The 14,120-nt window shown below is 51.3% G+C and overlaps 1 protein-coding gene across 1 annotated transcript; it reads left to right on the top strand.

Moving 5' to 3' along the window:
• Positions 1 to 175: 175 nt before the first annotated feature.
• HOXB1 (homeobox B1) lies at positions 176 to 1,926 on the top strand. Its single transcript, XM_074926959.1, has 2 exons — positions 176 to 752; positions 1,601 to 1,926. Exons 1-2 carry the CDS (start codon positions 176 to 178, stop codon positions 1,924 to 1,926), a joined length of 903 nt encoding a protein of 300 aa, XP_074783060.1.
• The last annotated feature ends 12,194 nt before the right edge of the window (positions 1,927 to 14,120 follow it).

Below are 14,120 nucleotides of genomic sequence, written 5' to 3'. Positions count from 1 at the left end.
GGCTAACCACGTGGCCGCCTCCCCCTGCCCCCCACCCCGGCCCCGCCGACGGCTGCGGGGCTCGAGGGCCAGCGATGCATGGAAGGAAGTTTTACAGCTTTGACATACTATCTAAAGGTTGTAGGGCAGGCGGGATCCCCCCCAAAACAGGCTGACCCTCCTCCATCAGTGGCAGATGGACAATACTAGGATGAACTCCTTCTTAGAGTATGCAATTTGTAACCGTGGGACGGGCGCCTACCACCACTTAGAGCAAAGCTCCCCTTCCTTCCCCTCTTGCTCAGGTAGCCCCGCCAGTGACACTTTGAACGGGGACGGTCGCTTTGGCGTGGGAGGGAGCCCCCCCGGCTACCACCCTCCCTCCTCCGGGCGCCCCATCCCCTTCGCGGGCGCTGCCCCGGCCGGGGGGTACCCGGCCCAAACCTGCGGCCCCAACTACGGGCACCACCAGCTCTACCTCGGGCAGCAGGACGCGGAGGGGTTGTACTTCCAAGCGGCCGGGTACTCCGCCAACGCGGGATCCAACCTCAGCTCCCTAGCAGAGAGCTACTGCGGGGCGGCCGCTGGGCAGTACCAGCAACAACACCTTTACGGGCAGGAGCAGCCCAGCTACTTGCCCGGCGTTTACAGCAACCTCTCGTCTTCTTTAAACGAGGACAAAGACCCTGCGTGCCCCTCCGAGCAGTGCCCCAACGCCAGCGCCACGCAGACCTTCGACTGGATGAGAGTGAAGAGAAACCCGCCCAAGACAGGTGAGTTTGGGGAGCGCAGAGCTGGGCGAGGATGGGCCCCAGCCAGGCGAGGAGGGAGGCGAGGGGCAGCTCCCCAGCCCTGCAGGGACAAGTTGCCTTCCCCGGGCTCTGTACCCGAGGTAACTGGGCTCATCTTCCAGGGGAACACGGGGTTGGTTCGCTTTGGGGTTTTGGTTTGGTTATATATATATATATATTTTTTTTTTTTAAACATCAGCTGCGGAAAAGCCAGCTAGAGATTTTCCAGACACAGCTGATGAACGGTCCCTGGGCTCAGTTTCCCGCAGGCCCAATGTGATTTAAGCCCAGCTCGGAATAGGAAACGCTCTGGGCTTCCTGCTTCTTCCACAAGCCGTGCCTTCCATCTCCCTATTGTTCAACTTCCTTCTCCTCAACCTTTCCTTAAATCACAATCTTCCCTCCTCCTCTCCCCATCATCACCCTCGCCCTCCCCTTCCACTCCTTCCCACGCACGTTCACGTCTCATGGCAGTTTGCAGGGCACTGGGGGGACTGGTGGGAAGGGAAGGGAAGGGAAGGGAAGGGAAGGGAAGGGAAGGGAAGGGAAGGGAAGGGAAGGGAAGGGAAGGGGGACACCGGGGTGGCCTGTCCCGCCGGGCTGTGTCCCTGCGCTGGGAAGCCGGGGGGTGGCTGAGGAGCCGGGGGGGGGGGGGGAGCACGAAGCTGAGGGCAGTGGAAGGACCAAATGCCCAGCAGAGGAGGGGAGCGGGGCGGGGGATGGGTTGCGGTGGGGGGAAGCCCGCACCCCACAGCCTCCCCCCCCCGCCCCGTCCCAGCCAGGGAGTTGCTCCGGCTGCTCCTGCCCTGTTGGTGTTTGCTCGTTAACAGCCAAAGTGTCGGAGTACGGAGCCCTGGGCCAGCCCAACACCATCCGCACCAACTTCACCACCAAGCAGCTGACGGAGCTGGAGAAGGAGTTTCACTTTAACAAGTACCTCACCCGGGCCCGGAGGGTGGAGATCGCCGCTACTCTGGAGCTCAACGAAACCCAGGTCAAGATCTGGTTTCAGAACAGGCGGATGAAGCAGAAGAAGAGGGAAAAGGAAGGTCTCGCCCCGGCTGCTGCCTCCAGGTCTGCGAAGGAAGCGAGCGAAGCCTCGGATCAGTCCAACTGCACCTCACCTGAGGCCTCCCCCAGCTCCGTGTCCTCCTGAAAACGCGTCCCCGCAGGGACCCGGGGATCAGCTGCTCCCTGCAGGCCCCCCCCCGACAGACACACCCGCACGAACACGCCCGGCCCCGCCCGCACACACGCGTGGAAGCAAAGCCACGCTTCCCTGCCAGCGGGCTCTTCGGCCCCGGCGTGACACCAATTCTCCCGCTTGCATTTCTCTCTTAATTTATAGACCCTCTGTAAACCTCCGGACTCCAAAGGAGCAGCCGTGTCCTATCTCCTTAGCAATAGGCGTTTGTCTCAGGGATGTTTCTCCCTCTCCCTTGTCCCTCCCTACAGGAGCTGCACTTTCAACTACAGAAACTTTAAAACGAATTTAGTTTTCACCCGTTTTAAAAATGTGCACAACGACTTTTGCCTGCAAGAATCCTACGTTTGATGTATTTTTTTGTTTTTGTTTTTTTTTTTCCTCCAGGCGAGATTGTAAAAAAAAGTTTGGGGTACTTTTTATTTTGTTTCCCTTTTATTTACTGTATGTATATCTTGGAATGAGATCTGAGGCGCCTGAGATACTAAAGGCCTCTGCAAAGACCCAAACACCGAGAAAAAAAAGAAAAAAAGCAAAGAAAAAAAAAAAAAGCAACTCCTCTGCTACCATTTTGCACTATTACTGTTTTACAGGGTTTCCGACACGCTCTGCGACGGCGGCTGATACTGATCCTGGGGGAGGGAGGGTTGTGCTACCAGGGAAAACGAGACGAGGCGGAGGCGCTGCCCCCGGGGTGCTTTGGGCAACGGTCACTGTCGCAGGAGGTGTGAAGGTGAACGGGGACAAGGCTTCGGGGGGGCCGCGGGGCTTGGCCCCCCCGGCACTGATGCACTGGCTGCTATTTATTGTACGTCTCGGTAGCCCGAAGTCTTGGGGCGAAGTAAGCACGGTTCCTTGTACCCACACCCTCTTAGGCTTATCGGAGTCCGAGAAAACGTTATTTAACCACGGCTAAATTGTTTCCCTTCCCCGCAACTTTAGGGTAGGACGAACTGAAAACCACGGCAACTTTTGTTAGAGATTGTTTTCAAGGGAAAAACGTCAGTGAGAAAAACTAGCGGTTTCTTAATCGGAATCTCCCATTTCCCTTCCACTCCCTTCCTCCTGCTCTGTATCTCGAAATGAAACTACCTCAGTCTAATAAAGTTTACTTTTTCCACATGCAAGTTCTCTCGACTTTACGCGGAATGGAAATCTCTCCCCTTCCAGGGAAATGTGCGACACGGGGCGGGGGGAGCCTGGGCTCAGAGGGAGGAAGATGAGGAAGGAAAAAGTCTCCGGCTGCTGCCAAAGCTCCCAAACAAAACGCCCGATCCTGCTTCCTGCGGGTACCCTACACCCCCCCACACTCCCCCCCACCCCTCGGCATCGGCAGGATCGGGCCCGGCGCTCGGCTCCGCTCCGGGGGTTGTTCAAGGCAAATCGCCAGGATGGGACCGGACAGCAACGCGGCGCTCCCCACGGGGAGCTATTTCAGAGTGCAAGAGGCCTGAGGAGAAGAGAAAATCATCCTCATCCTCAGTGTAAACGTCGCGTCAGGGCGGCAGATCTGCGGGACTAAAGCAGCGCCGTTAAGTGGAAGGGACTTGGGGTCCGGGGTGGGGGCAAAGCGAGTTTCTTATTTATACGGAACGGTTCTGCGAGGCTGATCCAACCCAAAACCAAAACGAAGCGTCCGTTCGGTTTCCTCCTTTCAGCTTCCTCAGGTCACCCCCAGAAGGTTGTTTTCCACCAGTATAAATGACACACGAGACCAGTTCGCGGAGGGATGGAGCCCGTGGGTACCGCGGCGGGGCAGAGCTGTCAGGGGGTTGGGGAGGGGGGGGGAGGCAGGGAACCCGGGTGTAGCTCTGACCTTTTTACCTCGAAACGCCTCTGGGATTTCTAAACAAGTAAACAGAGGGGCTGCCAGGAGAAACTATTGTTCTGGCTTCGTCAAATTTGCAAACCTTTTCGGGGGGCGTGAATGGGGTGAGGAATGAGCAAAGTACCTGCTGCAGCTGCAGCCGAGCCTGCCCCCCCCCTGCCCCGCAGCGCTGCCCGGCCTGCCTGGAGGTCCCTGGGCGATAGAGCATCGCTTTTTCCCGGCGATACGATCTTCCCTCATCTAACACACCTCTCCTGCTCGAAAGAAAAGATTTTGGAGTGTCCAATTAGCTCAGAGATTAGGGGGGAAAAAAAAAAAAAAAAGAGGGAAAAGGTGAAAAGAGGATTTTGTTACGCTAGCAGTTTGCAAAACATCAGAAGAGGGAAAACAAAGCACAGGCAGCCAGCTTGACTTTATAACCTGTTGGGTGTGCGTGAGCTTGGTTTAACCTGTTCGTTGAACCAATGCGGCTGAAGGTTTTGTTGAACCTGCTTGGTTTAAGCTGTCTCATCCAAACGGGGCGTCGCGCCTCAGAAAGTTCCTGGGTCTCCCCTGTGGGGCCTCGGTTGGGTCTCCGGGCCCTGCTCTGCTCCTGCGGGGCGGGGGAAGCAGCCGGACACCCCCCCCCCCCCCGGGGGTGAGCGGGCCGGCCGGTCCCCCAAGAGCCGGGGGAGAGCGGAAAGGCCGGGACAAAAAAAAGGAGGGTCTTGATGTGTCACTGTGTCGGGCACAACAAAGGCTCCCAGCTCCCATTTGAAACTCAAAAGGTGTCTCCGGAAGAGTCCGCAGAGACGGTGCCAAGGAGCCCTTACATATGTAACCCCCCCCGGGGTCCCCCTCGCCCCACTCCCTTTGCCCCCCTCGCTGCCACGCCGTGTTTCTCTAACAACGATCACCGCACACAGCTAATCTCTTCCCCCTCCCCGCTCTCCCTCCAAGTTTCTCACGCTCCCTTTTGTCTCAGGAGCCCCAAACCCACTGCTGTGAAGCAGGAGCCGGCTGGAAAGGCCACGCCAGGACACCCCGCGGCTGGGGGTCCCTCGGCTGGGACCAGATGCTCCTGGGAGGCGGTGAGGGACACTCGCATCCACCCCACAGCCAGAGAAGGAGATGAAGAGCAGGCACCGGTGCTTCAGAACCCACACGGGTACCGGTGTACCCACACGGGACAGGGACGTGTGCCCCCTCCCACAGCGCATCGGCGTGGCAAGAGGCACCACGAGTCTCTGTGAACCGACGTGTAGAAGCCCCTGGTCGAGACTTGGCCCTATCACCATAGTCGGGCTTTATCACAAATACCAGGTCTCCACACACTCCTTTGTTTTACATAAATGATACACAACGACGTGACTATTTATAAGCCAGTATATTCCCATGCCTCCACGTGTGTCTGTCCCTGGGTCCCTGGGATTGCATTTTTCATGAGCAGGAAAACGAGCCAAGTCTGCCTGCACACTCACACACAAAGCCACGTCTTAATAGAGATTTATTCTTTTAATATCCCAAAGGAAGGGGAAATTCCCGGTTAAAGAAATGTAACTGTGTAAATTATTAATGGCCGTGGCAGTGTAGGAGCTGTTGTCCCTCTGCAGGAGGAGGGGATGGGGAAGGGACGCCCGGAGTCCCTCTCCTCTGGTTCTGCACCCGGAGCTCCGGCCAGGCCTGGCGGCTACTCCAGGGCCATCTGTTCCTTACCCCTTGGTGTGAAATGTTTCTCCTCTCCCTAAAGCATTTGTTCTCACAATGTGAGGCCCTTTTGATCTCGGAAGAGGACATTCTATTAAAAAATAATAATAATATTACCCTGAGGACTTCCTTACTTTCAACTCCACTTTGCTGGCTGCTATTAACTCCGCTCCCAGAGCCTCTTTGCACTGAAGGTGTGAAGTGTTCCTGGGGGTCTCTGTCTGGGGACAAAACCTCCCCCTCAGTGACTGTCCTGTGGCCGGGTTGGGCTATTGCTGGCCCCTAAGAGCCTTTGATGCCTTTAAATGGAGAGAAGGGGAGGAAGCCTTGTGGGTTTCTCCAAACTCGTTTTACCCAGAAAAATGAGTCAGAGGCCACCCTTTCCCCAGCTCTCAGCAAAACCAGAACAGAATGAGGGTGAGAAGTTTTCGTCACACAGTGAGTGAGTCAGAACTGAAGCAGTTTGATCCATCTTCTGTGAGCAGTCCCAAGGCAGCAAGGTGCCCACGCACCTGCTCACACACGAACCCAGCCAAGGGAGTTGGTACACCCCAAATCAGGTAAACCAGGAGGAATTTTCATGCCTGTTAAGTTTTCTCAGCATTTTGACATGGAGACGTTTGTAGGTGTCCCTAAAATCCCTGGGAAAATTGTTCAAAAGACCTGTGGCTGTGGGAAGCGCTGGGTGAGCGCCAGCTGCCCTCAGATCCCCACTAGCCAGGGGAGTTTGTTCGCCCAGTGCACCTTCCTCATCCTCAGGGTTTTCTGCCCCACAGCCCTAGCAGCATGCTTGGGTTTCAAAGGTTCTGGGAGCCGAGCATATATGCGTTTATTTGGATTACATATATTTATAGACAATGTATTTCACTTGTGTTTGTATCAGATATATAGTATATTTATTTTTCAGGATTGATGCTGCATAGGTCACCTGGATTTAAGGTGGGGGACCTCCGATCTGCTGTCTCATGTCTGACCCCGGCTCATTACACCGAAAGGGCCACCCCACGGTGCCGTCCCCTTCCTCACCCCTCTGCCCCCCAGCCATTTGCTTCCACCAACACAGATATTTCATCACCGATCATCTTCAGGGTTGCTTTAGCCTCTCAGGCAGGTGAAATGAGGTCTGGGGCAAAGGGCTGGGGTGGAAGGAACAATTGCAGATGAGAGCGTACAAAATGTTTCCTTGCTCTTCAGAGGCCTCACCTATCCTTTCAGTTTACACTGGTCTGACAGCTCCATTTCAACCCCGGCCTTCCCATGGACTTGTTCAATATTTACTCAGGCTGATGGGTTTGCTCACAACTTGCCTCCGTCAGCCTTGCTCTGTCGGGTTCCCTTCCCCTCGGGCCCAGGTTCACACAAAGTTCAGCCTGAAATGAATTCACCCAAAGATGGGCCCAGCTTGGCCTGAGGACCAGAGATGGGGTCAAGCCTGGGTCTCTGCATCCCAGTCAGCCCTCACGAAGGCCAGCACTCAGCACTCCAGGCCAGGAGACTGCTTTGAAAAATTATTTGGGGTTAAAAAAGAAAAAGCACTGGGCCAGGGAGGACACACCAAGAAAGGCAAGAGCTGCTTTTCAGTGCAGAGAGCACAGGTCAGCCCTTCCGGGAGGGTGGATAGTTCATGGACATTTACTCTGCCCGGGGGGCCTGTGTGACAAGGTATAATCCTGCAAACTCAGTACAACCATAAAAACTGCAGCAGGGGAGAAAAAGGGATAGATAGATATCTATAAAAGTATGCATTTATATAAAATGAACATATATATATTACATCTATATTATAGAAATCTATATTTTTATATGTAAAAGTGTATCTGATGGCAAGGGATTAAAACCTAAAATGAGCAAAATTCAGGCTGATTTGTTTCTGCCTGAAGCCATGACAGGGGAGATGGGTTTAGGTAACAAGCAGGCTGAAATCTGCCTCAGCAACAATAACAAAAGACTTTTCTGAAAGCCTTTCGTCGGAAGAGCAAATCAAAATTTGATGCAGACCAGAAATATTGCGGAGAGGCTTATTGCAAAACCCGTATGGGTTGCCGTTAAAAAGAAAGAAGACGGAACCACAAGGCAAATCCGAAGTGGCTCCAAAGGAAATATCAACTGGGTGGATATCTCGGGCAGCTCTGTGGCCAGGGCCGACCCTGTGAGGTGACTGAGGGAATAAGGGGCGGCTGGGGTTGGCCCCAGAGATCTGAGATGTCTCAGAGATACGGTAGGAGCTGAATCTGCCCCTGTCCGGGGCACTGGGGCTCTGGTAAAGGCGGGGAGACTTTTATTTTGGGCACCCGCTGTCTGCTTGGGGGCTTGGCAAAAAGCCTGGGAGAGTTTCCAGAGGGTTTGGGGTCAGACCCTGGGGTGGGAGCTCCCACCTGAGAGCTGAAGGGTCCCAGGGAGGGAAGGGTTTGTCCCCAGAGCCCGCAGCAGGAGCTTCTGTTTGAGGATCTACAGCCTTGCGGAATATCTGCACCCTGTGACAATACCTCGGCGGAACATCTCTGAGAACACGGGCAATGGGAGGTTTATACTGGGAGTCTACAGCCCCTTCACACCGGATTGCCAAACAACCGGGCGTGAGGTATCTCTTAAAATCAGACACGAGGAAGGCGAGCTCCCTTTTAGTGGCCATAAAGTTAATCCGATGAGATTTAACGAAATTTGTTAACGGCTATAAAATTCTGGAGGTTATCACAGTCCCTGTTGATTAAACAGCCTGGCGAGGTGGCAAAACACAAACGTTTTGGTCTCAGGGGGAAAAAAAAAAAAAGAAGGAGAGTCATTCCTTCGGGAGTTACTTCAGTGGAAATATTACCTAGTGGAAATCTTACCTCAGTCTGTCTTTATTTATTTTTTTATTTATTTTTTTCCTTCCTTCATCAACTCTGCTCGAATCTTTTTTTTTTTTTTTTTTTTTTTTTTTTTCACTTTCTTCTCCCAGCTTAGAAGCGGGTCCTGGAGTCCCCCGTGGGTTTGTCCACGCTTTCACAATCTTTTCTCTTGAGACAGCGAGGCACGGAGCTACGCGAGACAAGAAAACTGAGTTACCAGAAAGAGAACAACATGCCGTTTATTTCAAACAGAGAGGCTGGCACTGCAAAAAAGTCGGTGAAACAAACTGTTTCTCGTCGAAAAACAAAGTCTCCCTAACTTTTGCTAAGAGTTCAAAGACTCCCTTGTTCTTGTCAAGCGAAAAGATCAAAATCACCAATCAAAAGCCTTTCCCAAATAATTTCCGTAATTTAGGTGAGAACATTTTCCCTCACACAAAAAAGTGGCTTTTGACCTCGGTTATATTATCACTATGTCTCGCAGGAGGATGATTTTTTTTTTTTAATGTTTAAATTTTTATTTTTTTATTTTTTAATTTTTTATTTATTCATTATTTTTTATTTTATTTTATTATATATTTTATCGCAGGAAGGATTTTTTATTTTTTAATTTTTTTTAGTTTCTCATATAAAATATTTCTCTGTGTGAGTTACTCTGAACGTGACACACCTGAAAACATTGACATTGCTGGCATGAAAAGGAGCAGTCCTCGAAATCCAGTTCCCGATTTGAACCCCTTTTCTCCAACTAGTGTGTCAAATGGCCACGGCTTCACCCCAGAGCGCGGAAAGCCTGAGCCTAACTCCTTTAGTACAGAGAAGGATACCAGAAAAATGCTTTCTTAATGACGCTTTAATTGTGTTTCCTACGGAAGGATTGGAGATAGTTCCCATTTAAATGCCGATTGACAGAGCGAAGAAAATATAGCTCCTTCTAGCAGCCGGAGATGTTTTCGGGATCTCATATTTCAAAGGCAACGCTGAAACTTCTTGAGAAAACCTTCCAGCGGGTGCAACCGAAATGTTTTCGGAGCGATGCTGCTCCCCGGGACAGGGCAGAGCTCCTGTCCCCTGCGCTGCACCTTGCGGGGAACCCCGCACAGGACCCCGGGGTAACCGGGGCTCCCCCCCCCCCCCCCTCCCCGGCGCTGGGACCCGCCGCTCCGGCTGGCCCGGGGTCCCCCCGCTGCTCCCCCCCGGTGTCCCCCCCTCCCTCCCACCGCGCAGGTATCACCCGCCGCAAATATCTGCTGCGGCTCAGCCGAAACGATGAGAAAAGTGGAAAAAAATTGGGAGTCCTTGCCCTTGCATCACCGATAGCCATTTCTTTAGCAGTTTCCAAAGGATAAATCATTTCCTCGCTAGGCTTCCCCCAGGGAAACGCCTGGGTTTACTGCTTTCCAAATTTTTTTTTTTTTTCCCACCAGTCATTCCCCCTTTAATATATTATCCACTCAGAGCTGCATGGCCAAAGAAAAAGTTATTTTCGTGCGTTAAAAGTTGTCCTAAATTATTCTTTTTTTTTTTTTTTTAAAAAAAAAAGTTAAAAGTCGTGGCAGCATTTGCCTCCCATAATTATTTTTGGAGGGGATCTTGTAAAGAAAAAGAAGTTTATGAGAATCATTCTCTGCTTTCCCTTTGTCCATTTGCTCTGCGAAGGCTCTCTTCTCTTTATTATTAATGGATTTGGCGAAGCTTTTCCTGCAGTTTGGAGGAATATGCTAGCAAATGAAAGCATCTCATTGATGGATGAGGAGCTGGGCTTTAAATCAGTCCCTACTGATACAAATTATTTTAATATGCCCCTTTTATGATTTATTTCGAATTTATGAAGTAGTGAGCTATGTTGTAAGACTTGATTGTGGACGCTGGTTGCCTACAAAGTTATAAAGTCTTCTAGGGGAGCTTTTTTGAATGGCTTATTACAAATTCAGTACGTTCACAACTGTGCTGCCAAGGCTGTGCGTATCAAGGAAAAGTAAATCTTTTTTCCCTTGACCCATACCCTGCCTCTCCTCCACGCTGGAGAGGAAATTGATAGTGCCATGAAAATCAGCAGGCATTCTTTGTGCATTTAATATTGTTTCTTCTGCTCTGTCAAAGATACCCCACAAAGAATACAATCCAAGCACAAAATCTTTGTTTTATCTCAAGATAATAAGGGGAAGAAGGCGGGGAAAGGCCGAGATAGGATTTTGTACTGCACACACCATTTCCCAGGAGGGTGAGGTTCCTGCTCTGCTGGGTGCTGTGAGGGGGAGACACTTTCTGCTTCGTGCACCTCTCAAAGCCAGCAGAGGTAGCGCGGGTGGCTGGGCTGTCTCAAGAAACTTCTGCCTTTCGCTGTAACTCCTGCTGCTGGGAGGGAGGTGACATTCCTCAGGTGTGTTGGTCCAAGCCAGTTTAACTGTTCCTGAGGACACAACAATCGAGTTGACCAATTCTCAGGAGGTGCTGGAAGGGTGCACACAGGGAGTTTGGGTGCAGGAGGGATGGTTGGAGCACTGGGAGAGAGCACACAGGGAGTTTGGGTGCAGGAGGGGTGGTTGTAGCACTGGGAGGGAGCACACAGGGAGTTTGGGTGCAGGAGGGGTGGTTGGAGCACTGGGAGGGAGCACACAGGGAGTTTGGGTGCAGGAGGGATGGTTGGAGCACTGGGAGAGAGCACACAGGGAGTTTGGGTGCAGGAAGGGTGGTTGTAGCACTGGGAGGGAGCACACAGGGAGTTTGGGTGCAGGAAGGGTGGTTGGAGCACTGGGAGGGAGCACACAGGGAGTTTGGGTGCAGGAAGGGTGGTTGGAGCACTGGGAGGGAGCACACAGGGAGTTTGGCCACAGAAGGGGTGGTTGTAGCACTGGGAGGGAGCACACAGGGAGTTTGGGTGCAGGAGGGGTGGTTGTAGCACTGGGAGGGAGCACACAGGGAGTTTGGGTGCAGGAGGGGTGGTTGGAGCACTGGGAGGGAGCACACAGGGATTTTGGGTGCAGGAGGGGTGGTTGGAGCACTGGGAGGGAGCAACAAGGAGTTTGGGTGCAGGAGGGGTGGTTGTAGCATTGGGAGGGAGCACACAGGGAGTTTGGGTGCAGGAGGGGTGGTTGGAGCACTGGGAGGGAGCACACAGGGAGTTTGGGTGCAGGAAGGGTGGTTGGAGCACTGGGAGGGAGCACACAGGGAGTTTGGGTGCAGGAAGGGTGGATGGAGCACTGGGAGGGAGCACACAGGGAGTTTGGGTGCAGGAGGGATGGTTGGAGCACTGGGAGGGAGCACACAGGGAGTTTGGGTGCAGGAGGGATGGTTGGAGCACTGGGAGGGAGCACACAGGGAGTTTGGGTGCAGGAGGGATGGTTGGAGCACTGGGAGGGAGCACACAGGGAGTTTGGGTGCAGGAGGGGTGGTTGGAGCACTGGGAGGGAGCACACAGGGAGTTTGGCCGCAGGACAGGTGGTCAGAGCGCTCCCCAGGGCCAGCTGGGGGGGGGGCCAGTTGAACACCTGGGGAAGGCAGCCTGAGGCCAAGCTGGCTGATGCCCTGGACAGAGCCCGAGGGCCGGGATCTGCAGCTCGAAGGCAGCACCAAGCTCATTAGGGTGATACCCTCAGTAGCCTTCCAGTGAGATGCACAACTGGATATTTGTTAAGGAGCTGATTTTTTGTGATGTCTTTGACCTGCTGTGTTAAGCTTTGTCCAGTCATACATGAAATACACCCAGAGCCCTGTTTTAACTAGCCTGTGCTTTTCTGTCATCATCAGCACTGGACATAAATCAACTGCACAGTCTTGGCTATGAAAGGTATGACTGGAACCTCATCTGGCTTGCTTAACTGTCTCTGTGCCAAGGCCTCAGTACCCTGCTGTGCTGGACTGTATTCCAGATGAAGCACTTTGTATTAACTGTCTTTGGTGGTCATCATCTCTCAGTGAGGAGAAACATTCGTGGAAGCACAACAAGAGGATACGTGTCACTAAACGAACGCATTTGATGCGTGCGAAGTATCTGCTCAACATCTGAGCGCCTTTCGGGCTCTGCCTCTGCAAGATCAGAGTATTTCAGGTCAGTATCAGAGTCATTTCAACAGCTTAACAGTCTAAAGTTTGTTCCTTCTGAAGACCTTTGAACAAGTTTAAAACTCAATTCATAAAATCGGGCTTGTACCAGCTACTTGAACACAGAAACTTAACACAGTGATCAGAGGTCAACAGCATCAAGCCGAAACTGCTGGTGTTTCTGCCAGTAAATTCAGAGCTGCTTATTTCCCTGTAGTTCCCTCGTTTTTGTTCACTAAATGGAGAACTTGTGAAAGGTGCCAGTGAGAGGGCCTGGGAGAATGAACCCTTGAGTTTATTCATAAGGTGGGAATGGCACAGGGGAAGTTTCACCCTGCCACGGTTCCTTCCCTTCCTGATCTCAAGGAAAGAGAATCCAGTGTCAGCAATTCGCTTGATCTCCAGTTTGTGCGAGACAGCATCACTTTCAATGGGTTTTGCTTGTTTGTTTGCTTATTTTTTTACAGCACAACCACGATTCCTCTTGGCCTTAGATCTGCTGAACTCATTTTATATTACATCAGAGAAAGTTCATTCTCAATATCTACCAGCTCGGTTAAAGTATGAAGTTCCCCTGCCTTCCTGCTCTCAGATATGTCCAACATTGATGTATTTCTACTTTTTGACTAAATCTCCTATGGTGTGGCCACATTACTGCATAAAAGGGGGGTGGGGCGAAGCATTCCAAGGGCATATACTCACCAGCTTATTTAAAACATCAAAAATACGGAGGGTTTTTTGTCTGTTCAGTTCCTACAAGACAAAACAGAGGTGGTTGCAAAACTTCCTGATATTACTGCAAATGAATTTCACTAAAAAATAACAGCACACACGCAAAGGCTCCCAGCAAGATAAAAATTCTCCTTGATCTGCTGATAGGAAGGAATCTACGAGAGTGGCAGATCAAAGGGAGAACAAAGGCCAAACCTTTGAATAACAAAAGCAGTTATGTCTCCTCTTCTCCATCAGTCCTCAAAGTCATATCTCCTTTGCATGTTCTTTGGGGCAAAAGATTTCCTACAGTAAATAATTTCCAGAAATTCCGTGTTTCAAGTAGCACAGTAACCCAAGGAACTTGGGGAAAAGGAGTAGGATTGTTTTTCATAATGTTTCTTGGAGGCTCTACATCTTTCAATTTCTTATCTGTTTCGAAATACAAGGCACGAAGTCTCTAGCACCATTGGGACCAAAAGGTTATCAGCATGTAAATACCTGAGCTGGAAAGACATGTTTGAGAAAGAACAGATAACATTTTAAACATACTTATAGACCACATCCTTCCCAGCTTTTATTCCAATTTCACCTGAAGTTTCACAAGTAAAGGTGTGCTTCTAATAACCCAGCAGATAAAAACGGGTTTATCTCAGATCAAGAGCAATAGAACCAGCACGATGACCACCTCTGTTATTTACTTTGTGTTAGAAAGCGACAGCCAGCTCTTTCTTTTCATGAAGAGTTTTTAAACATGAATCTGAGGCCGTGAAACTACTGGGCCAAGGGTAATGGGGCAACCTGTGTGACAGGGGTTTTATTGTATCTCTGACCAACAAGGAAACTGAGGCAAAAGCTGTGAATGTGGCTTTCTCTTTGCTTCACAGGGGCAAAACCACAAAGAAAACCCAAGATTTCTGCTTCTCAGAAGTAACCACTAGACAATGCGAGTTCTTAGAAGACCATAGTTCTTTCTAGCGGGAAAGGAAACATCAACCCAGAGGCCAAGACTTCTTGTCAGAACAGGTAAATGACAGCTAAAAAGG

The sequence above is a fragment of the Athene noctua genome, chromosome 25, assembly GCF_965140245.1.
Source record: "Athene noctua chromosome 25, bAthNoc1.hap1.1, whole genome shotgun sequence".
Classification (NCBI taxonomy): domain Eukaryota; kingdom Metazoa; phylum Chordata; class Aves; order Strigiformes; family Strigidae; genus Athene; species Athene noctua.
The sequence above is the reverse complement of the archived record's forward strand: the minus strand, read 5'-3'. Positions and strand labels throughout refer to the sequence as shown.